At 32.9% G+C, this 27,162-nt stretch overlaps 3 protein-coding genes across 14 annotated transcripts in view; 1 reads left to right on the top strand and 2 right to left on the bottom strand.

Moving 5' to 3' along the window:
* The first annotated feature begins 497 nt into the window (after positions 1 to 497).
* LOC122716755 (short coiled-coil protein B) lies at positions 498 to 2,873 on the top strand. Its single transcript, XM_043940121.1, has 4 exons — positions 498 to 779; positions 1,240 to 1,359; positions 1,437 to 1,523; positions 1,609 to 2,873. The coding sequence occupies exons 1-4, from the start codon at positions 707 to 709 to the stop codon at positions 1,749 to 1,751; spliced, it is 423 nt and encodes a 140-aa protein (XP_043796056.1). The 5' UTR covers positions 498 to 706; the 3' UTR covers positions 1,752 to 2,873.
* Positions 2,874 to 3,019: 146 nt separating this feature from the next.
* LOC122716751 (fibroblast growth factor 1-like) lies at positions 3,020 to 11,030 on the bottom strand. The gene is made up of 6 exons (XM_043940107.1): positions 10,459 to 11,030; positions 9,501 to 10,293; positions 7,489 to 7,739; positions 3,682 to 3,869; positions 3,497 to 3,600; positions 3,020 to 3,317 (listed from the first exon to the last, which is right to left on the bottom strand). Exons 3-6 carry the CDS (start codon positions 7,704 to 7,706, stop codon positions 3,129 to 3,131), a joined length of 699 nt encoding a protein of 232 aa, XP_043796042.1. The 5' UTR covers positions 7,707 to 7,739; positions 9,501 to 10,293; positions 10,459 to 11,030; the 3' UTR covers positions 3,020 to 3,128.
* A 2,405-nt stretch (positions 11,031 to 13,435) lies between these two features.
* Positions 13,436 to 27,162, bottom strand: part of LOC122716782 (trichohyalin) — a 115,522-nt gene continuing 101,795 nt past the window's right edge. For 9 of the 12 annotated variants that reach the window (XM_043940173.1, XM_043940183.1, XM_043940192.1 and 6 more), the window contains 12 exons: positions 25,855 to 26,871; positions 20,195 to 20,479; positions 19,643 to 19,870; positions 18,504 to 18,865; positions 17,326 to 17,674; positions 16,897 to 16,953; positions 16,398 to 16,720; positions 15,634 to 15,877; positions 15,329 to 15,531; positions 15,077 to 15,249; positions 14,781 to 14,945; positions 13,436 to 14,496 (listed from right to left, as the gene is read on the bottom strand). In XM_043940173.1, coding sequence (XP_043796108.1) covers positions 14,474 to 14,496; positions 14,781 to 14,945; positions 15,077 to 15,249; positions 15,329 to 15,531; positions 15,634 to 15,877; positions 16,398 to 16,720; positions 16,897 to 16,953; positions 17,326 to 17,674; positions 18,504 to 18,865; positions 19,643 to 19,870; positions 20,195 to 20,479; positions 25,855 to 26,871 — 3,429 coding nt within the window. In that variant the 3' untranslated portion in view covers positions 13,436 to 14,473. Of the gene's footprint in view, positions 14,497 to 14,734; positions 14,946 to 15,076; positions 15,250 to 15,328; positions 15,532 to 15,633; positions 15,878 to 16,397; positions 16,721 to 16,896; positions 16,954 to 17,325; positions 17,675 to 18,503; positions 18,866 to 19,642; positions 19,871 to 20,194; positions 20,480 to 25,854; positions 26,872 to 27,162 lie in introns of all 12 variants that reach the window. The other 3 variants (XM_043940237.1, XM_043940254.1, XM_043940262.1) reach the window with 3 other exon arrangements.

The raw sequence follows: 27,162 nt of genomic DNA, 5'->3' as shown, positions 1-27,162 counted from the left end.
AATAGCAATTGACCACAGAAATTAAATTATAGAAACATCGATATACTTTTATAATTTTTTTTTTTAAACTATAATGTTCTAATTTCATACATATAAATATATTTGGAATATTTAACTTATATATTTGACTTATATAATTTAATAATTTTTTAAATTTATTAACTTCATTTTCAAATTTTATTTTATATGAAAGAAACATTACATGAAATATTTATTTAATATTTTGACTTTATTAATATTTATAAAAATATAAATTTTATTCTATAAAAGAAAAATCTAAGAAAATTTTTAATTAATATTAATCAATTTAATTCTGCATATAGTTAGGAATTTAAAAATTACATTTTTTGTTATTTTCATAATTTCTATTATTCAAATCATATTAAAATAATTGAAATTATCACAATATTATCACAGACGATAGTAAATTTGTATATCTTTAGGTGTCAACAACAAAGCAAATGGCGAGTATTGTCAAAGGAATATTTATCAAATAAACGAAATCTAATTTCAAAAATTTTTTTTATTAATTTTTCATTATGCCGATATTTATTATATAATAATCATTCATATTTCGTATTTTTCTTATAAACAGTTTCGTGTGAATTTCTCGTAAAAATCGATAAATTTCAAGGGTCAAACGTCGAACTTGCGCGCAGGTTTCTCTTGAAGTGTTATTTCTCTCGTAAAGGATCTACGCGTCAAAATGTCCACGTCGGTGACAGACAAGCTTCTAGATGATATGAACAGCATACCGTTGGCAGACGATGATCCACAAGGTAGGAAAGCTTGTGTACCATGTCTCTGACCTACTTTTCATAATTTCAGTATCGCATACTTCCATTATAACCTATTCTTAGATATTTTTTACTTTTCTAAGAAATATTTAATACTTGCTTTAGATCGAATTTCGTTATATGAATTATTAAATCATGATTTTAGTAAAAAATTAATTTAAAAAAAAATGAATATATTTGTGATATATTACATGCTTTGTTTATGTTTTTTATTACATTGATATATTTTGAGATTAATGTAATTAACTCTATCAATAAATCGCAACAAATATTTTTTTAATACTTTTTAATTTTTGGATATAAAAAATAAAGAATTATTTGAAAAATATTTTTATTTCTTATAAATAATTTCATATATTATAAATGATTGTTGAAGATTTTTGTTTGGAATTTTGTTTGAAATATATGATTCTTATGAATATTAATAAATTATTATATATAGTGATAATACCTGAAGAAGAAATTCTGGATAATAGTTGTCATATATCAGATGCACTTGGTAGTGGACATAGCATGGATTCTATACCATCTACATTCACAAATGGAAGTTGTAGTCCTAATAGTAAGTTAAAATTTTTAATTTTATAATTTCATGAAAGAATTAAAATATTTTATATCTTTAATATTTTATAATCATAGGTTTAGATCCTGATATAAGCCCAGATGAACAAGAAGAGAAAGCGAGATTAATTGCTCAAGTGCTTGAACTTCAAAATACATTAGATGGTGAATATATTTCTAAATTATATTAATACAATTATTATATTTTATTTATAAAATATTTTATTTAAAATACTTTTTTATTTTTTAGATTTATCTCAAAGAGTAGATAGTGTAAAGGAAGAAAACTTGAAGTTGAGAAGCGAAAATCAAGTGCTAAGCCAATACATTGAAAATTTAATGTCTGCATCAAGTGTTTTTCAATCTACAAGTCCCAACACTAAAAAAAAGTGAATTCACGTTGTTATATTAGATGATAGATGTTGATGAAACAGAAATCTTAAAATAATGTGATCTTTAATCTTTGAATGAATAGTACGTACATATTTTCGATTTTAATTGCTTTATTTAATGAGAAAAGAATAAAATTATTATAAATATAAGAAATCTCAAAATCTCGTTTAATATATCGCGCTTATTTTGTATTTATATATTTCATTAATCTGTGTACGTACTTTTCATGCTTAAATTTAAAAGGAAAAATTTACACATATTTCTTTTGAAACACATATTCGAATTCATTCAACTTTACAATTCAAATGTGTGTATCAGAAAAAATCATTCTTTAATTTTTATTTCTTAGTCACTGCAAATGCTTTTTACTTATAAAACGCTTATAATTGTTATTTATTTGCCAAAGAATTCCATTTTGTATTTATGCAATTAATATCGCGTATAAAGAAAGAATTTCAGTTATGATTTAATATAAAGTTCTATAAAGAATAAAATGTACGACTTACATGATATTAAAATATAAAATAATACTTGTTAAGATTCATAATTATCGATTTCTTGGTATTTACGGGTGTATGATTCGTTTCCAATATTAAATCATTTGTTGAAGTTAATTATCGCTTTTTGGCGTATTTATAAATAAGAAACAAGGGTAATAAATGTTTGTAATTACGGTATTTAATCAAACATCAACATTTTTTAATTGAAGCTTTCGCTTAAGAGTTTCGATATACGTGTATGCAATGTATGTAGATGTACAAAAGAGATAAGAAATAGTTATATATATATATATATACAATTACATATGAATATAAATATATTACATATAATTATATAATATATTACGACATATATTAGCATTCTATATAAGTTACGATATAAATGCTGCGAGCACAGTGTAAACTCAATTAATTCGTTTAATTGACTGATTAAAAACTCCACTTGACACTTTGCCTGCAGCATGATCGATCAACGATTATAATTGATAGAAAAAAAAAAAAAAAAAATGTATTGCAATTTTAAAACTGCAACTTGAAGTTTCAGTTGAAGGGCACAAGCAGAATGCACAATCCATTGTTGAGTAACACAGTGTTATAATAAACATTATATTCTATTGGAAAACAATTATTTATTTCTCATAGAAAGTAACGAATTTGTATATTTTTCCTGTTGAGAACATTTGATTTTCGTTGTTAGTAAAAAATTATATTTATTACAAAGTTTTATATTAATTCGTATTATGCATTTGATTTGTCATTTGACTTAATTTATTTCATTTAAATTTAAATTTTTATTTTTTTTATTTTCTTTCGTCAATAATTCAAATAACCATCTCTATATAATTTATTGTAAATATATATAAAATGTTCATAGAAATTATTCTTGTCGTATAGCTAAAAATTGTATCGATTTTTGGCCCCAACTAGTTCTTGGTCCTGGTTTCGCACGACCATTCTTCTTTATTCCTATCCACCATCCATAATTCGCATACTTTCGCGATCGAAAAGCATCGTAAGAACCAACGTTCCATTGTTCCCATTCAGTATTATCTTTATTTCCATTTAACTAGAAAGAAAAAAATTAACATATATGAATATTCATTATTAAATTAACACAAAAGAAAATTTTTTTATTCACATTTTACTCAAATACAAATGATTATTGAAGAAATCAAAAGATATGAACATATAAATTTCATTATTAAAATACATATTTGTATAGAAATCTTACATTATTTGCCTTACCTCTCCATACAAACGACCTTTCTTGTTGAAAGCCAGATAAAGACTAGTCTCGATATTTTGTATTCGTACCACTCCAAACGACACCGGTATAATATGAAGCAAAGCTGCAAATTAAATACGATTCTTTTTAAAAAAATTAAAATTTAAATACTTCAATATTTTTAATATTTCCCATTTAATATTACCATGTGGTTCATTCGTAGCACTCAAGCCTCGAACACGACCGGACTCCGACACACCGAGATGATATCCGGTTCGACAGAACAATTTGATTACCAAACAATTGTACACAGGATTTTGTGCCGGTTTCCTAGGATCCCATATTACGCAAGGCGAGCGTTTAACCGATTCCGACGTGATGTAATGCGAAGTTCTGTAAGAGAGAATTCAATATTTAGAGTCTTCAAACACGCACCTGGCGTCTATAAACGTAAATACCAAGTCCATAAATATACACTTAATTTTAACAATTCTCTTAAAGAGAGAAACTTTTTAAACTATTACATGACGATTCGTTTAAATTTCTCTCTCTTTCTCTTTAAAAAAAATATGATTATATTATTTTATATATTATTTTAAAAAGATCGAAGAACTTGATTTATTTATTCGTATTTTCAATTTTTATTATTCGATAAATTAAAAAAAATTTCCATTTTCACAATGGTGAATTTATATTTAAATGATAGAATATTGTTCTTGACCAAACAATGGTGGCGAAGACAAAGTGTAGTAGAACATGAATCTGATACGAAGTGACAGGAGGCGTGCTATTTATAACATATCATTACGTTTGGAAAAATGGGCCGATCGACTTTTCAGGTCAGCAAGCTTCGTGAATGAAGCGTGCTTCGTTACACCGTAGACGTTTTCCAACCCCGTTAATTTTAAACAGATGCTCGAGGGGAAGGAACGCAATGCCAGCAGACTTTATTCGACAAGCGGTGCGCATCAACCAACGATAATCAACCTAATGGTACCAATCAATCGAGATATAAAAAGTACATTAATAATTTTCTTGAATTCAAGGAAGAGCACTTTATGTAGACTGGAAGATTGATATAATTTTTAAAATTGGAAGATATCGAATTTATATCATAATCCTTCCTTGATCCAAATATCTTTCATGTCTTCAATACCTTTTAATCTGAAAGATGAAATTTGATTATTTTTATACCACTATTCAAAATAATTAAAAATTTATCAAAACAAATTATAAGCAAGTAACAATATTTCTCTAAGATTTTAATCGTTCTCTATCGATGCTTAAAGAGAAATATTTTGATTATATTGCTTCTGTATAATATGAAAAAAATATAACAAATAATATTATCATTTTCATTGGATACAACAAAATTTCACGAAAATTAAGTAATATTCATCATAAAGGATATGCTGTGTGTCGCGAATAGTGATTTTATTAATATTTATTTGCAAAAATTTCCATTGAGTTTCTAAATGAATTTCCATTGAGTTTCTAAATTTCTAAATGAGTTTATTTATTATCTTATTTGCAATAATTAATCCCTTTTGAACGAAAAGCCTCAAAATCCTGCATGTATTTTAACCGAAATGCAATCAAATACAAAGTAAAGATTTTTCTCTATGAAACACATATTCCTGTTTGAAATTCACCGACCTTAAAAATGATTACGTCTTGACATTGCGCAAATACGCCCCCGTTAATTACACGTTGAACGTGCTACGATCTATTTGTTGAAACTCGAGCATACACGGTCATAAACGTCGATCCTAATTTTGTGTTACACATATCGTGCGTGCGTACTTTAATGCAATTCGCGCGGAATTGCAGCCTCGTCGGTTGCCACGGTGCTCGAATGCCGGTAATAATATAACGTGAACCGTACCTACTCCCTACACCTAGTGACCCTGCAACAATATAGAGCAGAAAGTTAATCGAATCAAGTGATCAATGAATGCATATCCTATATCGTTGCGTGGGGTGGCTGATGGAGCTCTTCGTCAATTTTGTAATTTCAAGGTGTCACGGTATTTTGCGCCTTTTTTAAACAAAACATTAGGTAAAAATTACGTAGAATATTAGGGAATTATATAGCATGTTATTGTATCGTTATCGTTGGATTATTTTGGAAAATAAAATTGATAAGACTGGATTTACTTTTGAACTTATTGAATTTTATCAGGAAAACATCTTGACATCTTGAAATATTTGTCTGTGAAAGAAGTACGATACTTTTCTCCATTCTACATTACTTTCCATGCTGCAAAGAGAATTGAATGAAATATGACAACACGTCGAGGGAAATAATACGCTATCATATTTTATCGTTCACTTACAAGTTCTGTCCGAGAATTTTGAGAAAAACATTTAGTGGAACTTCTTGGATTCCAATTTTACATCACGTTTTATCGAAAACAAGAAAAGTCGAGAACAATATTGGAACACAAAGATAGAAACAATTTTTTTGAACAAATGTATTTTCAAATACGTTTACTTGAGATTATTTCTAATGAAACTATCAAAATTGATTGAAACGCGATCAAACGCGATTTTGATCCGTTTATTCACATTGACACGAAGATCTGAGAAACACCGTACGAATTTTAGACATTGGCAAAAGGATAAAATGCAATTTACTGTGGGTCTCTACGTGAGCGAACCGAACAATAACTTCGCAGACGTAATTTCCCCCTAACGTGCTCCTGCAATAAGCGTTCATTAATCATTTGAATTAATTCTCCATCTAGCGTACCGCAAGAAGTTAACAGTTTTAAATTTCCTATTATTCATATAGTCCCCTACGCTCCTATCGAATCTCGAAGGTGAAATTAATCAATGCATGTCGTGTGAGTAAAAGGGTCAATGGACAAAGCTTTCAAGTTTTTTAAAAGAGAAACGAATGGTTAAAGGATAATTATTATATGGTAAACAAAAGCACGGAGACGCTGGACGCTGTTGCACAAGGAACCGTAACGAGTTCATCGATCATCTAACTAGATTTATTTTCTGCCTCGTACACCGTCGTAAAGTCGCTTTAAATTTATCAATCTTCGTGACGTTTTAATTTATAGATCGTTAACCGGGGATTAATCGAACGGATAATTAAATAGCTTTTTTATCTCATGAGCAGAATATTGTTTAAAATGTTTTTTAACGTACGTTGAATTAATAGATTTTATCTTGTTTATATTTTTTTATCTCATTTTCCAATCAGATCATTATAGTCAATTAAGCCTTGATAATAGCCGATTTTTTTTTTCTCAAAGATCACATAAGATTCAAAGTTGTTACGAACGCATTGGATTTGTCTAATTCTTAAACTAATCAACAGGCAATGTACAAACAAAATGAAAAAAACAAATACAATTTTGTTAAACAATGAATTCGCTTCGTTCTTGCATCAATTTCTTAATACCAGAAATACTTTATGATATTATTCTTATGAATGTGAAAATTTGAGAACAAGGCTTTCACAGTGAGTTACTCGTAAAAGTAATAATATCCAATAATTAAAATGATTCTCGAGAGCAACTCGTAAAAGTTTTACTCTCAAATGTATTCGCATTCTCAAAGGCGAATAATTCAATTATCTGATATTGTAATATAAGATATTCGAAAATAAAAATTAATTTAAAAAATTCTTTAAATACAATACATACACGATTGAATCGAGAATGGTATAAACAACGAAGCAAAATTGAATTTTATTCATAAATGAAAATGGTTTAAACTCACAGAAACAGACAGAGAATAACTAAATCTCAATACGTTCTATCCTTGGCGTAATTAATTATTAGATATCACCAGATTCCCCGTAGAGCAACAAGTTAATTTTCAGCAATTTAAATATCAGATTGAATTTTAATTAGAAAATTCTTTTTTTTTTTTAAACGAAGCCACCTTATCAATTAAAGTTTACCATCGAATCGTAACTCGATTAATGCCCGAACAACGTAACGAAGATTCGATCTTATTCTCGGCTATCGACAGCTCGTAATTATCGGCAAAATACCCGTTCTCGTCGAACTTCACTGTAGTGGTCGGATGCCTCCTGGTCTCCCTTTTCCTCCTACGATCCCCATTGATCTCCTTTTCGCTACCCGGCCCTTTCTCCTCGCCGATCGATAGATCGGAATCGTAGCTATCGTCGCTACAACTGTCATCGATGTCGCTGCATTCCTCGTCGCATGTCGGTGCCTCCAAGTTCTCGTGAATCCAACGAAGGCTCATTCTCTTATGATAATTCTTCCACCAAGTTGATACCTTGATTTAAAATAAATATTAATCAGAACGAATGGTTCCTTTGTGAATTTTCTTCAATTAGAAAATTTGATATTGTATCCTATATGATTCTTTTGAGTTTTATATATATATGAAAGATATTTTTTCATAAATTGATGTGGCGAAAACACTTTTTAAAATTTACAGTATAGAACAATTACTAATGATCTATTAATCTATTTTTGAAAAATTATACGATAAACTCATCCTCTTACGGTGCACTCGTGATACTTTTTAGATAAATTTTATCGGGACGAAATTATAAATAGTTGAAATTTAATAGTTATTTTAATATTAATATTAGATTCAATTTTATACGATTCTTTTCGATTTTATCGTATAAAAGATACTTACAGATACAAAATCTACAGTAGAGGTATATGATTCCAATAATTTAATTTATCTAGATTTTAAATTTGAAATCAAATATTACAAATTTTGTATAGAAAAAGAGCGAAAAAATAAAATCAGAACTTATACGGAATTAAATGTACGATTTAGAAATAAGTCTCATAAGAATGGTCTATAAAAACAATTCGATATAAAAAACAAACGTGGATAATAAAAAAGTAATCGAGATTTTATGTAATGCACATCTACTAACAGCATCCCAGGAGGATATAATTTTATTATTGGAATTGAATAAATGAAGCAATGCAAATACAGTTTTCAATTTATTTAATACTTTGTTGAAATCAATATTATACGCAATATCAATAAATAAAAATAGAACTATGAAAAGTTTATTTGTATTATATTGAATTTTTTATGTTTGCTATATTGTAAAAAGAACTATTTCTCGTGTAATAAATAGAAAACTAACGGTGGTTCCGGTCTGTTAATGTTTAATTATAGTGATAAAGAAATAATACTACGTCTTATGCACTGATCGATATAATATCATGAATTTTAAAATTTTTTTCTTGTAATATAAATTATTACAAGGAAATAAATTAAAAAAAAGAAATCTATTTAATATTAATATTTATTCACTTTGTGTTCTTGAAAAAAGAAAACCTAGTTTAATTTATCAAATTTGTGAAATCGATGATTGTAAAATATCCTTCGAATCGAAGAATATTAGTAATATATTTTTCGCTCATTATCTAGAATCTTGAAATCGCGCGCCTTTCTCTAAATAAAAAATTCACTTTCCAACTTTGCAACACTTACATTAAATAATTCAAAAAAAGTTTCATATTTTTTAAAAAAACGTCTTGATACTACTCAAATAAGTTTAAAAATAAATTCTACTTTAGGAATGCACAATAACATTCATGAGAAAACCATTGAAGATAAGATAAAAAATTCAAACAATTCTTATTTTTTTTTACGCAAAGTATTATTTAAACGATAATTAAACAAAACAAATTCTTGAAAAAATTACACTACTATTGAACACTACTGAAAAACGCAGAAATCTAAGCAATTCTTATTCTTACTCACAAAAAGCCCTCGCAATTACGCAAGGAATTTAAATTACCTAACTCATCCTAGGCCATAAAATCACTCAAAATAAAAATTACTCGAAAAAAAAAAATCTAAAAAATAACAATACCGTATTCCCTACCTCAAAATACCACAATTTACACAAAATCTCCGATTTTATTCCTTCTCGCGAAATATACTCGCAACAATCGTTCAAACGAAGATCTAAAAAAAAAATCCTACTTCTCAAACACTCTTCAAACGTGAAACTCCCGTACAATGATTCAGATAAAAAAAAACAACAAACATTCTTACCTTTCTCAACTTCCTGAATGGTACCAAATATCCAATATTCCAATTTCCACTGGATCTCACGGTGATCAGGATTCGAAGGAAACAAAAACACGACGATCGATCGACACAATAGTTTTCGAAACACTATGGTTAAGCAACACGGTCAATTGATCAGCTGTCCGCGGTTCCGTTTCACGGGGTTCACGGATCCATTGTTCGAGGACGATTCACTGAGGCGGTCGACGGATGTGCAGACGCGGCAGAGCCTACCCAGGTGCCTCCGCGTTTATCACACGACTGAGCCGGCTCCGGCTACACGTCGTGGCTACACGTTGGATAATACTGGATATGACGCCGGCCTATTGGTTAGACGGCGTAGTCAGCGGTGGTCAGCAATTCGAGGTAGACTAAATTAAAAACGGGTACACGGGAGGCGAAACGCGAGAACTCGACGAAACGAAAGATCTTTTGTCAGCGCGCGCGCGGAATTCTGTAAACGAGACGGCGACGCCACTCGTCCGAGTAATGATGCCAGTCGAGCAGAGACGTTTCGAGATTTCATATGTGGAACGTCAAGGTGGTCTTTCAACCCTTTCACGCCCGATGTTGCGTATACGTGACACGGCACTTTAGTTAATTACTGAGCTAACCGAATATAACATTTTTTAAGTGAAACAGGTTTAAAATTAACCATTACTATTGGATTGGTGATTTAATGCAGGAGATCGGATACTTTTGATGGAAAATATTATCTTGTTACTGAATATATATACGTTAAACTACAATAGTGGATAGATTTTCTTGCGATTTTGAGCTGAAAAAGAAATCAGAAGTTTTATTTGAAATATCGTTAAATCTGTTTAAATATTTTTAAATTATTATTGTATATCTTAATATCTTAATCTTTGATGAAGATTTTATTTATAATTTTTTCTAATCTATTAATAAGTGTAATTTTATCTTACATTCTACTACATACCATGAATTTAAAACAATTGTGATAATGATGCATGATGAATGAGGAGGTAATTTACATCGATAATTAATATATGCGTACGTAGTAACTATCGAACAATGAGGGAAAAAATAGTTTGAATATTGTGTCAATGAATACATGGAATGCAAAATTAATATTTGCTCCATCTCGTGTGCATCTTATAGCTAGATAACGTTTCCTTTATAATGTGGCCAAGTCTGGTCTTCATCGTCAACCACTATGGGACATGTCCGTGGTTCTTTGATACGTAACAACGGTTGTGGTTAATGTAGTATATATATAGACAACCACTATTACTCTTCCTTAAAAAGTTCAAACTGGATTATCGATGACCAAAGTTCAAGAGTAGTACGTAGACTCGACTAGGATGAAAGTATCGTTATTCTCGATACTTTCGCATTGTTCGTTTCCGGTCGATCCTGAATTACCAGTCGTGATGCACGAAGCTTCACGCTTTTTCCTCTGGAAATTGAATATAATTATGGAGAAACATTAGTTGCTAATGATTGAATCGCTATGCTTTTTAAAAAAAAATCTTAATGTAAATTTTTCTTTTCGAAGAAAAGAATTATTTATTTCAATTGTTTATTCAACAATTCTAATTTTTGCAACTCTTGCTCTTCCTAATAGTAATGTCCTCTTGATTAATAATCATGTTAGGAATTATGAATCCCAATCTGCATATGCATTCTTAGAATCGCGGCTCCGTTATTAAAATTTTGCAATTTTATATTTCGTCTCTCTTCTTCAATTTTCATTACACTAAAAAAATAGAGAACAAACAATTAATAATAATTCATATTTTATAGAATTAAAAAATTTAGTAAAAGCTAGAAACAAAAACTCATTAGTTAAATTAATACAATAATGTATCAAGCAATCAAATATACTTTAATAATTCTATTGATCACAATCTAACTCACGAAATGTTATCCAAAAGTTCAAAAAGGTTTCGGTATTTTAGTAATTTTGTTCCTGATCATTCAATCGCTGTTTGACGTAATGGTACATACACAGGTGCGCGTCTATTAATAGAGAGTACTTAAATTTAACTTACCGATTAAATGATTGGACAAGTTGATTAATCTCGTGCCAAACAGAATCATTCTGGTAACAGAGTATTGTTGGACAAACAGATGGTCGTTTGGAATTTCTCTGACAAAGTCGAAAATTACATAGGAAATTTCACGGTATTTCTCTTATTCCCTAATCTAAACTTCGCGTGCTGTTGTTCGTTTATTTTGTTCGGAGAAGAAAGAAAGAAACGGCAGAAATCATAATTTTGCGAAAATTAAGGACAATCCTCGTATTGTCGAGGGTCGAAAGGTGGTTTGTGGGTTACTGGAAAGAAATTGACTGATTTATGATCGCGTGCGAATATCATATCGAATCGATTATCTATTCAAAGAGTTTATAATTTTATGCTCGGTATAGGTGGTTTGAGATGCTACGCTCCAATTCGAAATTCGTATTGTTCGTGTGTAACGAAGTGAGGATGAACATGTGTATTTTATAACGGTATTGGAAGAATACGGGAAGAAATCAATTTATTCATTTATCAATGAAAAGTACAGAGGAATACAAATTTATTATTACAAACGATATGTATTTAAATTAATTATTTGCATTTTAACTTCGAATTTTTACTTAAGGAAATTAACTTTCTAATTTGCATGTATATTCCAATGCATAGACTATAAATATAAATTACCTATTTATGCAAATAAATTCTTCCATTCATAAATTAAATAATATTTGTTTAAATTAATCCTCTTATTATATTTTTTTTTTTTTTACTTTAAAATACCTTTTTCTTTAATAAGATGAATTTATATATATAAATCATTATAATAATTTAAATTTCATTTTTATTATATTCAATTTCTACAACATTTCACTTCTATTTTTATTTTACTTGTTCCCAATATTCTCAAATCCCATAAAACCAAATCGGCCAATAAAATATTGAAAACGACAAACCTTCAATCCGAATTGTCCAGTAACACGACTCGAAACATGACGTATGATTTATTAAAGTCGTGAAAACGCGATTCATCCCCCATGACCGCGTGATGCACGCGCACACGCCCGTCTATTAATAGAGGGGACGTTGCTCGAATTACTGAAACTGATAAAGCTTGTCGAGAGGTAACTGAGTAATTCAATTCTCCGTGACGAGTTGCAACGCAGTTCCACCGATTCGTCTCCCTTCAACGCCGGTTTTTCACCTTGATACGCAACCCAACCTAGAATTAATTGCTTCCATGGAAGTGGGGTGCGCCGGATACCACGTGCATTATGCTCTATTTGTTTGTAGTTTACTAATCTACGTCTCGATCATCTAATTCTCACGGATTCCGATGCTATCGATGAAGTTTGGCGTGTTTTCTAATGTGAAAGTTCTGTGAAAGTTTGTGAAAAGTGTGCTGGTCCTTGAGGCTGTTTTTGTAGAATTTATATTTTTAAATATCAATACTTATGAATAGAGATTTTTATTGAAATAATTCTTAAATAACATCTATATAATATTTAATTTCTAAATGAATTTTTGTTATAAATAAAAGGAATATATTGATATATGAATGAATTCTTTGATATTTATTATAATTTTTATTTATCTTTATTATAGTACTTACGATAAAAATAACTAAAGAAAATCGTTGATAAAATTCTTCGAACGTATCGCTTTAAGCTTAGACTTCTCGATCTTTGGCTTCTCAACAGCCTTCGACGTCATCAAACTCTTTTTATCTGCTTAGTAAGATTCTCTCTCTGCTCGCTCTTTTACGCGCATCAAAGCTGCTAAATATACTCTAGCTATCATCGAGTTTTTACCATGAAAAAAGATCCCCTTCATTCCTCACAATCAGACAGATTAAATAACCATATAATTAATTTATAGATTTTTCAACATAACATCAAAGTAATAGGAAATTGTGACAAAATATAAACATCACAATCACTATAATAAACATTTATTCTTGATAATATAAAATTACATGTTTGCAGTTAACATGAGACACATATCATACAATATTTCACAATAACAAATATGCGTATTCGATGCGATACGATGGTTGCGCAAAGACGACTTATTATCATTAATCCGTGAGGGAAATGAAAGTCATCGTCATCGAATCTTGAACGCATCTAACTTTTATTTTTTTCATTAATTCGATAAAAAAAAAAAAAAGGGAAAGAAAAGAACACAAAACTCGAGCTTTGTAATTTGCATCTCGTTATGCAGCTACAGTTAATGATTGTACTACCGTAATAATCAACTAGAATCTAAACGATCGCTCTTGAAATATAGAGGTGTTATTTAATTTGATTGAAATCATCTACTGATTTGTAAATATTTAGACGAACAAAGACGAATAAAGACAATAAAAAAAGAACAAAAAAAAAATTAAAGAAAAGACACAAATATAGCAAGGGAATTAGAAATGTGAGGAAAAGAAAAAGGATTTGTTATTATAGCCGTCACATCAGAGGAATTTTTCTCATAAATAGCACGGGATAACTATATTACAAAAATATACATGTGAATCGTTCGTCGATATTTCACAGAGCTTATGGAAATTCGACGTTATTTTTCATCAATGGTCGATAGAAACAACTGTTTTCTTGCGATTTTTCATTTCATTGAATTTTTCCTATCATTATGCTAATTACATAAATACACGTTTATTTACACATTGCTCTCTGTACGTTCTACGGTTAGTCGATTGAAAATATATCGGCGTTACTTGAGAAAAATATCTTGATTTTTAAATTAAAGCGCACGAAGAAATAATCTTATGCAAAATAAGGACTAATACGTCCATTCTCGGTTGTACCATTTGTCAGTTTTATATACAGAAAAGAGGGGGATTTAGTGTCACGATCGCGTGCCACCGGTAGCTAATTGGTCAACTATAACTTATAAAATATAGCCGAGAGATGCTATATTCAAGTTAGTCAATGTGGTCCCATTAGCCACTTCCCCATTTTGGTTTTACACGCAACTGAACTTGACACCTGAAACATTATAATTTTAATTGTTAGATTGGGAATTAAGAGATAACAAAATAATGTAGATAAAATTATTAAGAAAAATTTCATTGAATTTATCTTTCTTTTTTCTTAATTTTAAAACGTATAATCTATAAAATTATAATTTTTTTTCTCTTTTTTTACCAATTGATCTGAAAAACAATTAAACACTTAAACAAATTTATAAAAAATGGAAAATTGTCGAGAAATTATTGACGTTTACCTAATTATAATCATACGTATAAATAGTGTAAGCTAAATGCGGATACCGTCGTCACTGGAGTAGCAGTTATGGCAGTGTAATTTTTGATTTCTAACGCGTACGTCTGTTCCCATTAATCCATCACCAAGTCGAACGTGACACACGCAGCATTTGAAACATTCCATATGATAGAACAATCGTAAACTCTCGATAATCATCGCGGCACCTCGACCTGGCGATTAATAAAATTAATTATTTTATTTTATTTTTCTGAACAGAAGTAAGAAAATAACAAGAATTTAAATATTTATTTCATAAAATTTCAACATAAATCATTATTTTATTAAAAGATATTTTACGTACCTAATTCATCTCCACAATGAGAGCACTTCTTCTTCCCGCTAACACTTAACATTTTCTCCTGGTTCTCATTATTCATTGACGGTGATTGTTGAGGTTTCTGTGGTTGCATAACATGTTGCTGCGATTGATGTTGCAACGCGGACAGATGTTCCTGGCTAGTACTATGTTCCAATCTGTAAAATTAAATGAATATTTACTTATTCGTTTTGATGCTTCCATTTCTTTGACACAAATTTCTTTTTGAATATTAACCTTCTTCTAGGTGGAAGAGGCTTTTCCTGCGCTCTGTTCTGCACCCGCTGTGTAAGAGTCTGTATGATAGAATCAGGTAATGGTTTACTGTCTGTCCTTGTAGGAGCAGTCACATAAGGAACCGATGTTCCTGTTATGTGCATTTGAGGTTTTCGCCCTGGTGATCGCTGATTCTTTTCGTTGATCCTTCTCTGTTCCGCTTCCTGTACGTAATATCAATAAGACACGAGACATAATTTTTAAAAAAAATTATATATAAATTCGAAGAATGATTTTACACAATTATTAAATTTTAAGATATTTACCTGAATGAGCCAATGATGGTGATAATTCAGATCGTGAGCACCTCGTGGCACGTCGCTCTTCCTCCGTTGAACCCATTGATCGCTTTGAACGATTCGTGGCCGAGGAACTGCACTGAGCGCCTGCAACGTTTGTTTGCTCATCTGTTGTCCAGCATGGCTCGATAAAGTCGTAACTGATGCACTGTGTCTCAAAGGTGTATCCATTTGCTGAGGAATCGAATCAGCCGAAGGAATCCTACTACTCCTGTACATTTTATAAAATTATCCACTTGTTAAACGATTAACATTTCATCGTTGCTTCTTGTTATTTAAAATTTTGCTTAATTGGAAAAATTCTTGCACAAGTTTTAACCACATGTTTTTAAAATATTATTGTAATATCGAATTATTACTACTGCAATTATTGTTTATTTATTTAAAAAAAAGGAAAATCGTGGTGCAACTGTTATATCGATTGTTCAAAGATTACCAATGACTGTCCCCGTAATCAGAAATTGCAAACAGTATTGTCGCCCAGAAGATTACATCAGACGCAACAAAGCGGAAAGTTTTAACAGGAAATTAAGTGACACGATTAGTGGTACTATTCCATCTCTAATTTACATTTCCTGTTAGTCGCGATCTGTTTAAACGTTGACATAACAATGCGCTATTGCAATTTCGTGGACTGCATAGCATTGCATCTGTTCTCCGTAATTCAATGCCTACCATTGAAATTAACAGAATGCGACATGCTGGATAAATATATATGGTATGATTCTTACCTGATAGTCACATCTCTTTGTCTCTGCTCGATCAAACGCAATGGTTTAGCTGGTGGTATAGGTGGAGGTGGAGGTCTTCTTCTTTGCACGTCTTGAAGTTGAAGATTCGGCATAGATGATCTATAATTTACAGGTGGTTGGTTCTTGAACTGTTGGATATTGTTCGCGGAGCTGTGCGCAACATCTTGCAAGGATTTCCACTGCTCTTGCAATTGTTCTGCCAATTTAAGCTGCTCTTGTTCGCGATACGCCAAATTGTTTCGTTGACGTTTCAACTCTTCCTGCTGCAACTGCAGCAGTTCCCTTTTCACTCTGAGGACTTCCTATTCCAAAGGAAACAATTGATTATATTTTATTCGTTTTAAGAAATGTATACATGTTTTTATTTTTATCTTTATTCTTTTTTATAAAGCTTGGAAAATAAAATGTATAATTTTGCCAGGTTGCCTCGTCTTTGTTAGAAGCAAGCATCGAGAGAAAATGATAAACGTTCCCTTACCCCGTAAGCAAACTCGTCTTCTTCATCGTTCGTACCAGCACCAACGTATGACGTGTTCTGCGAATAATTATCAACGATTCACCCGTTAACAGTGCGATATATTTAATTTACAACATGCAATATTAGAAGAATAGTTAGCATTATTTATTTTTTGGCGAAAAAACTTTAAAATAAATTTTTAAAATAAGAAATAGATTGACATATTTTTCACAATAATAATAAATGAAAAAATTCGTTTGCTTGTCTTGAAAATCAAAAAAAAAAAAAAAAATATATATTTAAAATTCAAATCTCTCATACCATAAACCAAATTATACATCTCACTCCAAGTGAACAATACTCCAAAGCATCCGCACCCACATAATAAAACCCCTCAAAAAAAAGGATAATAAACAAAAGAGAAATTGAAAAAAAAAAAAGAATTCATACCTCTTGTTCTCGAATTTGGTTTTCCATATCCCTAATACGTTTCTCCTCGACACGTCGCGCATCGGCAACCCTTCTCTCCTCCTCGATTTCATTCTGAAGCCTCAGCTTTTCTGCTTGCGCCCTCAACTCCTCTTCCTGCCTCTTCTCCTCAGCGCGTTTCGCCTCGGCCTCAGCCCGCGCCACTTCCTGTTGTCTCGCGGTCTCCTCCTGTTTCCGTATGTTGTCCTCGTTTTTGCGCAGCGTCTCTTCCTGTCGGCGCAGGGCCGTTTCCTGGGCGCGCTCCCTCTCCAACTGCATCTTCTCCTCTTCGAGCTCGCGCAGCTTGTGCGCCAATTTTTCGCCCAAGTCACTGTTTCGTCATGAATTTCAACTCGATTAACAACTCGACTGTTGATGGGCTTGCCCATCGCAAATTGTCTACAATGTAGTATACAATGCTTGTAACGTTTGAGAAGACGTGAGGAGCCAACAACAACGATAATAGCGATAGCGATAGTCAAGCGATAGTCAGGAAAAGACCAAAATTCGTAATAAAAGTGTTTATTTTATTCATCACCGTTTGTACATTATTGATCCCGTGATACAAATTCGTTGTAATTTCATTATTTACATACATAATTCACTCTTAGAAATATATACGTAGTGATCACCGAAGAGGCCGATTATTATTTTTATGAGATTATTTATTATATAAAAAGTTATAGTCGTAAGAAGAATAATATTTAAGAATAATTTATATAATATTAATAATATTAAAGAATAATTTTTTTCGTTTCAAAGCAAAACACTTGTCTGAGAAATAATTATTACGTTATTGGCAACTTCGGTCTCACCGGCATGCTTCCAACTACAAGAACAACAAAAATTTTCGTGCAAATATCCAAGAGATATGAAAAAGAGTCCCCACCGTGTCAAGCACCTGTTACTTAAATTGAAAAATCAAAAAAAAAAAAAAAAAAAAAGAGAAAAGGAAGGTAAGAAATCGTCTACCTACGGCAAGAAATTCAGAAACATTACAAAATACCTGAACCATTCTCAAGGACAGGAAGAAGATATATATATATATATATGTATGTACTATTCGTCTATAGAGAAGCTACGGTCGATCTAATGGATTGTACTCTAACCATCCTCCTTGTTTAAAATTACACCCACAAATTGTTTCGGGGAATTCCTACCTGTTCATCTCACGATTGTTCTCGTACCGCCACTGCTCCTCTTTCTCGAGGACTTCGATGATCTCCTTTTCTTTCTTCGTGATTTCGTCCTCTTCCGAGGAGGTGACACTCGCGCCGAATGGCTCGCTACTTTGGCGACTGTGTTGAGACATATCGGGGCTAACAGGCTGTTTAGTCCAATCTTCGGCGTGGCCCAATTCCACACCCGAATCTCTCTCGTGGCTGGAGTCTTGCTCGTAATTGCTGTCCGTATCGTAGGAGCGACGATGAAGCTGCTCGATGCGTCTCTCCTCTGCAAGGATCGCCGCCATGTCTGGCGGTTTTGTCAGGGTCAACTCGCGTTCCAGCTCGTCATCGTTTACCTGCAAATTGAAGACGATGATGCTCGAAATCGTGGTGGGAAGTTCGTTGAAGAAACTTCAAAATAAAATTCCAGATTCTCTCGATTGTTACTTCCCAATGATTATGAAGCAAAGCTGTAATATTCTTTGCAAACATATCATTTTGACAGAATGATACTTATTTATATAATGTGTAGTTGATATTTCATTTTTCAATCGTTTGCAGGAGGAATATCGTGGCAAAGTTACGATTAAATAAAGTTATATTTTAATATAAATGAAACGATACATATATTTTCCTGTATTCCTAATATTTAGATCTTTAATTTTTGTAATTTTTGTAATTTAGTTTTTGTGTAATAAAAAATGATAAAAATCTAAAATAAAATTTAAACGAAGATTCGAATTATTAAGAAAATTCGTTCGTTGGAAAATTCACGCTTGTAACGCGGTCGATGAACGAGCATGCGGAATCTCATCTCGCAATAATTACGATTGTGAATTACGTAAATCCATTCACATGCTTCAATTAATATCATTAAACGACGTAACGCCCGCGATATGATCTTTTGAAACGTGGGTGCGCCAACGGCCACGAAACACACCAACTTCCGGAAACAAGTGAAAGCCATCCACCAGAAGGAGGTGGAAAGCCGTGAGAAGAAACGAAAGTGTCGACATTCCTATCGTGGAAAAAAATTTTCAAGTCTCGTACGCACTTCTTCGCGCTGAATATTTCAATGCATCGAAGTCGAGAATAATTCAACGCGAGAAAGATTAAGGACAAGTGTCGCGTACCCCTTCGATTCCAAGGAAATCAGAGCGTCTCGTGCGTAGTTCCTTCTTTATTCTGCGGGTGGAGTTCAATCTCTTGAGAGGTTCCACTGGAAGATTCTCTTCGTCGCTGACGTCTACCGGAGGCGGCGGTGGTTTCTCCTTTGGAGGTTCCACGCTGGTCGGTGGCCCCAGGGGAAACGCCAACCCGGTCACTATTTCCTCGTCACTGGATAGATTCAGTGGCAAAATCTGTCGAAACAAAAGAAAATCCTTATAGAAATGAAAATTTATCACCGTAACTCTTCACAATTGATTTTAGAAAGAAGACTATTCGAATTTATTTATGAAATTTTCACACGAATAATTAAAAATTGAAACGAATCGTCTACAGATTTATGTATACTTTTTCATCATTTCCATTACGAAACAATCTGTTCTTTCATTAGCGATTCACAAACGTTTAGAAAGGGAAAAACAGAAAGAGGGGAAGAATAAAGAAGCATTGAATGCAAATGGCCAAAATCCTTATCCGATTCGAATTGAGGGTGGCAGAAGCACCGTTCTCCGCCTTACCTGTTTCGAGATGGGCGATATGGGGCTGAGTAGGCTGATCGTGTCCACCGTGGCCATTTCCTGTTTGCCAAAGGTCAAGGTCGTCGGTCTTTCAGGCGCAGAGACGGTCTCAGGTGTATCGTGCACGTCGATCGACTCCTCGATCCGTGCCGGTGGCTCGTACGTCTCGATCTTCACGTTCATCGCCGCTTCCTTTTCCTCGTGCTCCTCGTGTTCGACTGGCTGGCTCGGCTGGCAAATCACCGCCGCCTCCTCGTCGTCCGCTTTCTCGATAACGATCGGTTCCTGAAGAGACGCGGCTCCGCGTTATTCGTATTTCTCGTGTATACCGAAACGGGCTCCGCGGCTAGGCCACGAATTTTGCAACGCCACATTCTATGCAAATCGACGCGCTACGCCCGTGGACCAGGGTTTCTCAAACTTTCGCGATCTGTGCCCACCCTTTTTTCTTCCTTTTGATGGTTACACGGAGTATTATTATAGGCGAATGTGCGCGATTATCGAAACTATCATTGGAGATGTATCGTGTAAATATCAATTTCAAGGATGACGCAAATTCCTTTGTAATTTTTCTGGGAATTCTCCGTTTTGATTTGGACGATACTATTCGTAGAATAATCGTCGAAGATTCGATAAGGTTTGTTGACATTTGATAACTATTCTGTTGATCTTGTGATATTTGTAAAAATTTTCCGGCCGTGAATTCTGGGTTTTAGTTTACATTGGTGTTTTGATATTTATAATTTTTTTTAATAATAATTATAATAGCAAGAAGATTGTAGGAAAGGTTTTGGCTTTTGATTTCAATATGAATTGCAATTTATTAATGTATTATAATGGAAATGAAAAATTGTTTCGTATGTACGATGTTCATCAAATTCGTGTTAAGTGTTTCGATTAATGTAATGCGAAGATATTAAGAAAAATAAGTGTAAAACGAAGCTTGAGAAACACTGGATTTCGAGCAATAAGTTGAGAGGCAACTGCGGTTTCGGATGGAAGATTATTTTGCATTCTCGTTTGGGCCTCGTTTTGCTTTTTTATATTCTATAAACACAGATGCACTGGTGTTCATGCATGACTATTATGATTTTTTTTTTACCATGTGCAAAGATAAAAACACACTAGACGAATAATTAATCTATGAAAATTGACGATTAAATAATCAATATCAATTAAACTTATTCACATCAAATAGATAATCAACTTATAAAATAAAAAAACAGTTTTAATTTCACTTTAAAATATATAAAAATCCGAAATTAAACTTATTCACACTAAACAACAGATATTAATTTGGATTAATTAAATAATTCGAATAAAATTTTTTTCAAAATGAACGCATAAAAAGAATCAAATGAACAAGAACTTTCGTGTTAATAATTTTACTAAGAACTGCCATAATTAATATTAATTGTGCAATTTTGTAATTGGATTAAAAAGACATTTAATCACAATAATTACATGCATCAGCCGCAAAAAGCGTTCTTTCATGCATTGGACTTATTATTTCGTAAGTTTTCGTGCAAATATCATAAATTGTCGTCGACCAAAGTGCGAGCAAATAAATGATAAGATCTTTTGGCAATAACGATAACGTTTATCTAAATCTTTATAAGTAGAGTTGTGACTGTATAAATCCTCTATATTCTCTATTCTGGATTAAAAAGTTTAACTGAATTAACTTTTCAATGAAGATCTTTTCAACGAAGCTCAAATATGATTTGTTTTTATCCTTTCTAGAATAAAAAAAAATTAATACACAATGATATATTAATAATTATATAAGACAAATGACAATAGAAGAAATAATAAAATTATAAGAAAAACATAAGAAGATCTTTTTTTAATAATTTTGTATAATCCTTTATGATCCAATTCAAGATAAATGGATCATAAATAAACTTGAAAATAAAAAAGAAAAATAATATATCCATAGTTTATCTCTGCATCGGGAAAAAAATATAATTCTTGAACATCAGTTTAATACAATTAGAGTAGTTTAAAACAAAAATTGAGAATCTCGAAAATGAAATATACATATCTTTATAAAGAAACAATGTAAAGCTGTTCAAAAATTTGCCATCAATTATATTAATTCCACTTATCTTTTCATTTCGAAATAATCATAAATGAAACAACGAAAAATATAAACTTGTATTACTGTAAATACTTGCAAAGTTTTCCTAAAATTGATTTTTTAATATTCAAAAAACAATGCAAATGATAAAAAAAAAATGATCTCTCTCTGAACCGAATGCTGCGATAAAGATGTTATCACGAGAAACTACCGATTTATGACTATTTGAAACGGTGCTGAGAGAAGATAATTATTTCAAAGTGCAAAGATCGCCGAGTTTACGGCGAATGGAAGAGTTTAACGCTCAGATCACTGTAAGAAGAACATGTTTGGCAACCTCAGAAGACTGATCACCAACGATTTAATTACTTTCTGCATGATTTCGCTATGACCCGATGGGTTATCAATTCTTGTCGAAATGGAAATAACTCGAGTTGGAAATAAAATTTTAAATAATTCCATTATTTTTTTTCGTCAATTTATTATAATTATATAATGCGTTCAAGTGTATATTGCAATCTAATGTGTAAAATTATTAAAAAAAAAAAAAAAAAGAAATAGGAAGGTTTGTGCGAATTGAAACGAAAACTAGAAAGATCGATATAAAACTGGTAAACTGATAAAATCAATTAAGCTAGAGCCATGCATCGGATCGATAGCAAATAAAAAACTAGCGATAAGCGGGATAACTAAATATCCGGTTGTAAAGGAGACGCATGACCGTGGGCTTTATCGCTAACTTGAACAATCGAAAGCACCGTCTTACCTCTTCACGTTAGCAGAGCTTAGGTTCATGACAGTTGCTCGAAATTGACGATGATCATTGACGATGCTACAGCAGACAAGCTGGTAAAAGATCGAATCAAATTTCTACCTTTGGTAGAATAATTACTCTTCTCGACAACAATAGGAAATGACAAACGTCGACGAACGTTTTTTGAGAAATCAAGCAACCAATAAATTTTACGCGAAGAGGGAAAAAATTAAAATTAAAGAAAAAATAATAATAATAATAAAAATTGTAATACAAATAGAAAAGATTTTTTGATGTTCTTATTGCTCTGCAAGGTCAATGGAGTGTCGATATTATAATGAAATTACTGATATTAATAACTGAAAAAATAATGCAAGGGAGGGGACTAAGCCAGAGATAATCGGTCAACAAAAAAAAAAAAACTTTTTTCAAAAAATTAATGAAACCAGATGAAACGCCACACGATTCTCTTACCTCCTTCATTGCATCGATACAGTGCGTCGAAAAATGAGAAACGCGATACTGGAACGATTAATCGTAACAATTTAAAACAATTTTTATCAGTTACGAAGCGTCTTTCGTAATAATTAAATGTCACTCTGACTTTTGATCCGTGGTTCAGGGGGACGACACTTTAAACACATTCGTCGATAGATTGCAATTGTGCGTCGAGGCTTGAGTCGTGAGCGATGACGTTGCATTATAAAAATAGATCAAGATAGATATTTACGATTGATATTTAGCTTAGCCGATAATCGATAAAAAATTAAAAATTTACTTTCAAATTCGAGATTCACGATGGCTCGGGTTGTCTCATGTCACAAATCAGTGGAAGACAGTTTGAAAATTTATACTGTTTCCCCTTTATTTGAGATTCAGGCGTTTTGAGAACATATTCCAGCAGAATATCCATCATTTATTTCGAACAATTCAGGGTGACGAAGACAATGATGATCGGTGTGTTGAAACTTTAAACTCGATATTTAATTTCTCGGCAGTGTTTTACTCGAAAGGCGATTCGATAGCGATTATTCGTGTATTCGTCGAATACGAAATCAGGGTTCTTTGAAGCAAAAGTGAACCCTGTTGCTCTTTCTATGAAATTTTCGTAAAAGAAATTTTATTGTACCGAGAAATGAAATGATTTTTGATCTTAGGGAAACTTCGATTCATTCGTGCTTCAAAAAATCCCATTCTCGATGAAATCTCAATGATTCACGATGAAAATATGACACGAGAAAATTTCTCATCTCAGTGAATTTTATATTTTATCAATTCGATTTCTTTCTCTCTCTCTCTCTCTCTTTCTCTCTTTCTCTTTCATTCTCTCTTTCTCTCTTTCTTTCTCTTTCTCTCCCAAACACTACAATCGATCAATTATTCACTAGATGCGCGCCAAGTGTTGACAGGTTGTGTTAAGATCGGTTACAAGTTAATCTAAAAATGAAATTCAGATTATTTTATAATTGAGATGATATTTACGATCCTTTATCTTTCATCTAATTGGCCCTTTCTTTGGTTTTCATAATATATATAGCTCAGAATATATCGGTTCAATAATATAATCATATTAAGAATATCATTAATTAATTTGTTCATCAAATGTCACACACGATGTTCATGAATTTTTTTATCACAATATTTTTCGATTTTTTTTCCCTTTTTTTTTTCTTTTTTTTCTTTTTTCTTTTTTTTTTTTTTTTTTTTTTTTTTTCTCCCTTTTTTATATCAGGCAGCGATCAATCGTATTAAGCATCGGTGTCTTAGGTCCAAAATCGTTATTTCCCTGTTTGATTAGGCCACTACGTTTCCATAATTATCGATGTTCTTACGAACTGATATTACATTCACCTCCGGTTGATACGTTATTTCCGGTTACCTGATTCTAATTCTACTCGATACTTGGGGTTATTATTATTATGTACGTTTTGCTTCTGCGTCGTCTATTTACATCGTTAGCTATGGTCTCACGCCTTCGTTTCCAGCGAGATTTGTGCGTAATGGCGGATAATAAATACGTGTGGAAGCGAGAGGCGAAGACGGGTTATATTATCCGGAAATCCTAAGTGGCGAGATTCGTTTTCCTGATCCGGCAGATACGGATATCATTTTCAAGGATTCCTTCGAAAATCCTTCGTTACGAAGCGATTATTCGATAATTATCGTAGTCATCGTAGAGGCGATCGACGAGGCACGATAAATGAGAAATATTCAGATAGATTCGATATAAGCTCGTGAGTAGATCGATAGAGTTTCATTAACTGGCTGAGATTGTCAGTATTTGAGTAATCCTTGTATCAAAATTTCATGTTATTTCTTCTAGATAATAATTAGAAGAAATAAGACAAAAAAAGATGTATTTTAATGAGCACTCGCTCGAAAAAAGTTAAGGGAAATAGTTTAAAATTATTCTATTATATGTACTACTATATCATTCTCAATTATACGTACGATTATCATAGCCAGTTAACGAAATTACCGTAACTTTCGTTCTAAAATTCTATTCCCCCCTAACTTTATTTCAAAAAAGCAATAAACTCTAAAATCTATATTTACTCGACTCTTTTCATAAGAATATGATCAAGTAACAAATCCCGCCACTTGGACGCCCCGTTTCTAAAGCCCATTCTTATGTACAAGATTTAATGGAAGTTAGACGAAGCTAGGTCTAACGAGAGGGGGCGGGGGACAACTGTGCTACGCGAGGATAGCCAAAAGAAAAAAAGAAAAAAAAAAAGAAAAAAAAAAGACGAACGAATTTCTCGCTCCTTCCCCTCCCCTTTAAGACTTTCTCAAAGGGCTGCTAGATTGGTGATCGTTCCTAACCTCGGTCGGTGAGCTCTGCTTCTCATTGACGCGATCCACGGTGATGAATGGCGTCACAGGAGGCGTTGTAGGTATCTTGCCCTGAGGTACCACCACCTTTTCGCAAATTTCCACCACCGTTCGTCGTCTTTCCGCAGGCAGTGCCTCTTCACCCACCGCCACCTGGTGTTTCGTGCTGAACGTGGGGGGCGAGATGTGTTTCAAGGATGTTAGAGGTGATTGTTCCAGGCTCGAAGAAGGCGATACGACAGGGATATTCGTGGTAGACGACACGTTGGAACCGACGGGGATCGGTATCTCTGACGCTTTTGGGAATTGGGGAGAGGATGACGATTGACCGGTTGTTGATTGACTCTTCGCGTTTGTCGTTCTCGATTTCAGTGACGGTGCCTTGGATGGCGAGGATGGCGAGGTGGGTGGGCTCAGAGAGGAGGTGGAACTGGTCGGGGAAGATTTCGTGCCTATAGTTTTACGAGGAAGGGGGGTGGGGATTTTGGATGCCGCTCTTGGAGACGTGACTGGCGTGATCTTCTGAACTTCTTTCGAGGTACAGTTCGAAGTTGAGGTAGTAGACTCTAGTTGAAGGTTCGTTGGGACGGCCGCCACCCTTGCGGGTGACAGAGAAGAGCTGTCCGCGACAGCAGAGTCTAACGAAACCGAAGACGAGCTCGTGATTTTCAGTGCCGAGTCCTCTTTCGAGGCGGTCTGAACATTTCCCTCGCCACCGAGATCGGACTCCTGCTCGTCCGCGAACAGTTTGATATTCGACGATATGGTGTTCGTTTCATTGAAGGACGAAGAATCTACTTTGGTCTCGGTGTGCTCTTTGGGAACAGGCAGCTTCGGTTTGGGAAGCGTTTCGGGAGGTGAACGTCGCGGAGGTACTTTGGGACTTTGATATATGATCGGGCGGCTCGTAGCAGGACAGGAGCGAAGTGTACTAGAGTTAGTAACCTCTATGTGTGCCTGCGATTGTGATTTGTTAGTCGACAGTTCCCCAGAAGTGTCAGCAGTACCCTAGAGAACCAAAGAGTTATTGGATAGATCGTACTACCTGCCATCCCGTTGCCAAACAACAAGAATAGTAGATTATCACTCGAACTCGCGATTGTTAAAATGTTGTTTCAGGCGCGGTCGTAAAGTAAATGGTATAGCTTCGAATGATTTCACATTGGAGATAATAGAATTGCAAATCGTATTTTTTTTTTTTTAATAGAAAATTACGATTAAATAATTAACATTACTCGACGACCGTCCTTCACAAAACAAACTCGAACCGGATACTTAATCATAATCGCGATCAACATA

Source organism: Apis laboriosa, unplaced genomic scaffold (genome assembly GCF_014066325.1).
Source record: "Apis laboriosa isolate Shangri-la unplaced genomic scaffold, ASM1406632v1 scaffold119_cov161, whole genome shotgun sequence".
NCBI classification, from domain to species: domain Eukaryota; kingdom Metazoa; phylum Arthropoda; class Insecta; order Hymenoptera; family Apidae; genus Apis; species Apis laboriosa.
Note: the sequence above shows the minus strand (reverse complement) of the source record. Positions and strands in the feature narration are given on the sequence as shown.

Excerpts from the sequence above, each read along its gene's own strand:
- LOC122716755 (XM_043940121.1), top strand. The coding sequence starts at position 707 with ATGTCCACGTCGGTGACAGACAAGCTTCTAGATGATATGAACAGCATA. Across the intron at positions 780-1,239 it reads GGCAGACGATGATCCACAAG|TGATAATACCTGAAGAAGAA; the intron begins GTAGGAAAGCTT and ends TATTATATATAG. Across the intron at positions 1,524-1,608 it reads ACTTCAAAATACATTAGATG|ATTTATCTCAAAGAGTAGAT; the intron begins GTGAATATATTT and ends TTTATTTTTTAG.
- LOC122716751 (XM_043940107.1), bottom strand. The coding sequence starts at position 7,706 with ATGAGCCTTCGTTGGATTCACGAGAACTTGGAGGCACCGACATGCGAC. Across the intron at positions 3,870-7,488 it reads GTGAAGTTCGACGAGAACGG|AACTTCGCATTACATCACGT; the intron begins GTATTTTGCCGA and ends TCTCTCTTACAG. Across the intron at positions 3,601-3,681 it reads TGCTACGAATGAACCACATG|CTTTGCTTCATATTATACCG; the intron begins GTAATATTAAAT and ends TTTAATTTGCAG.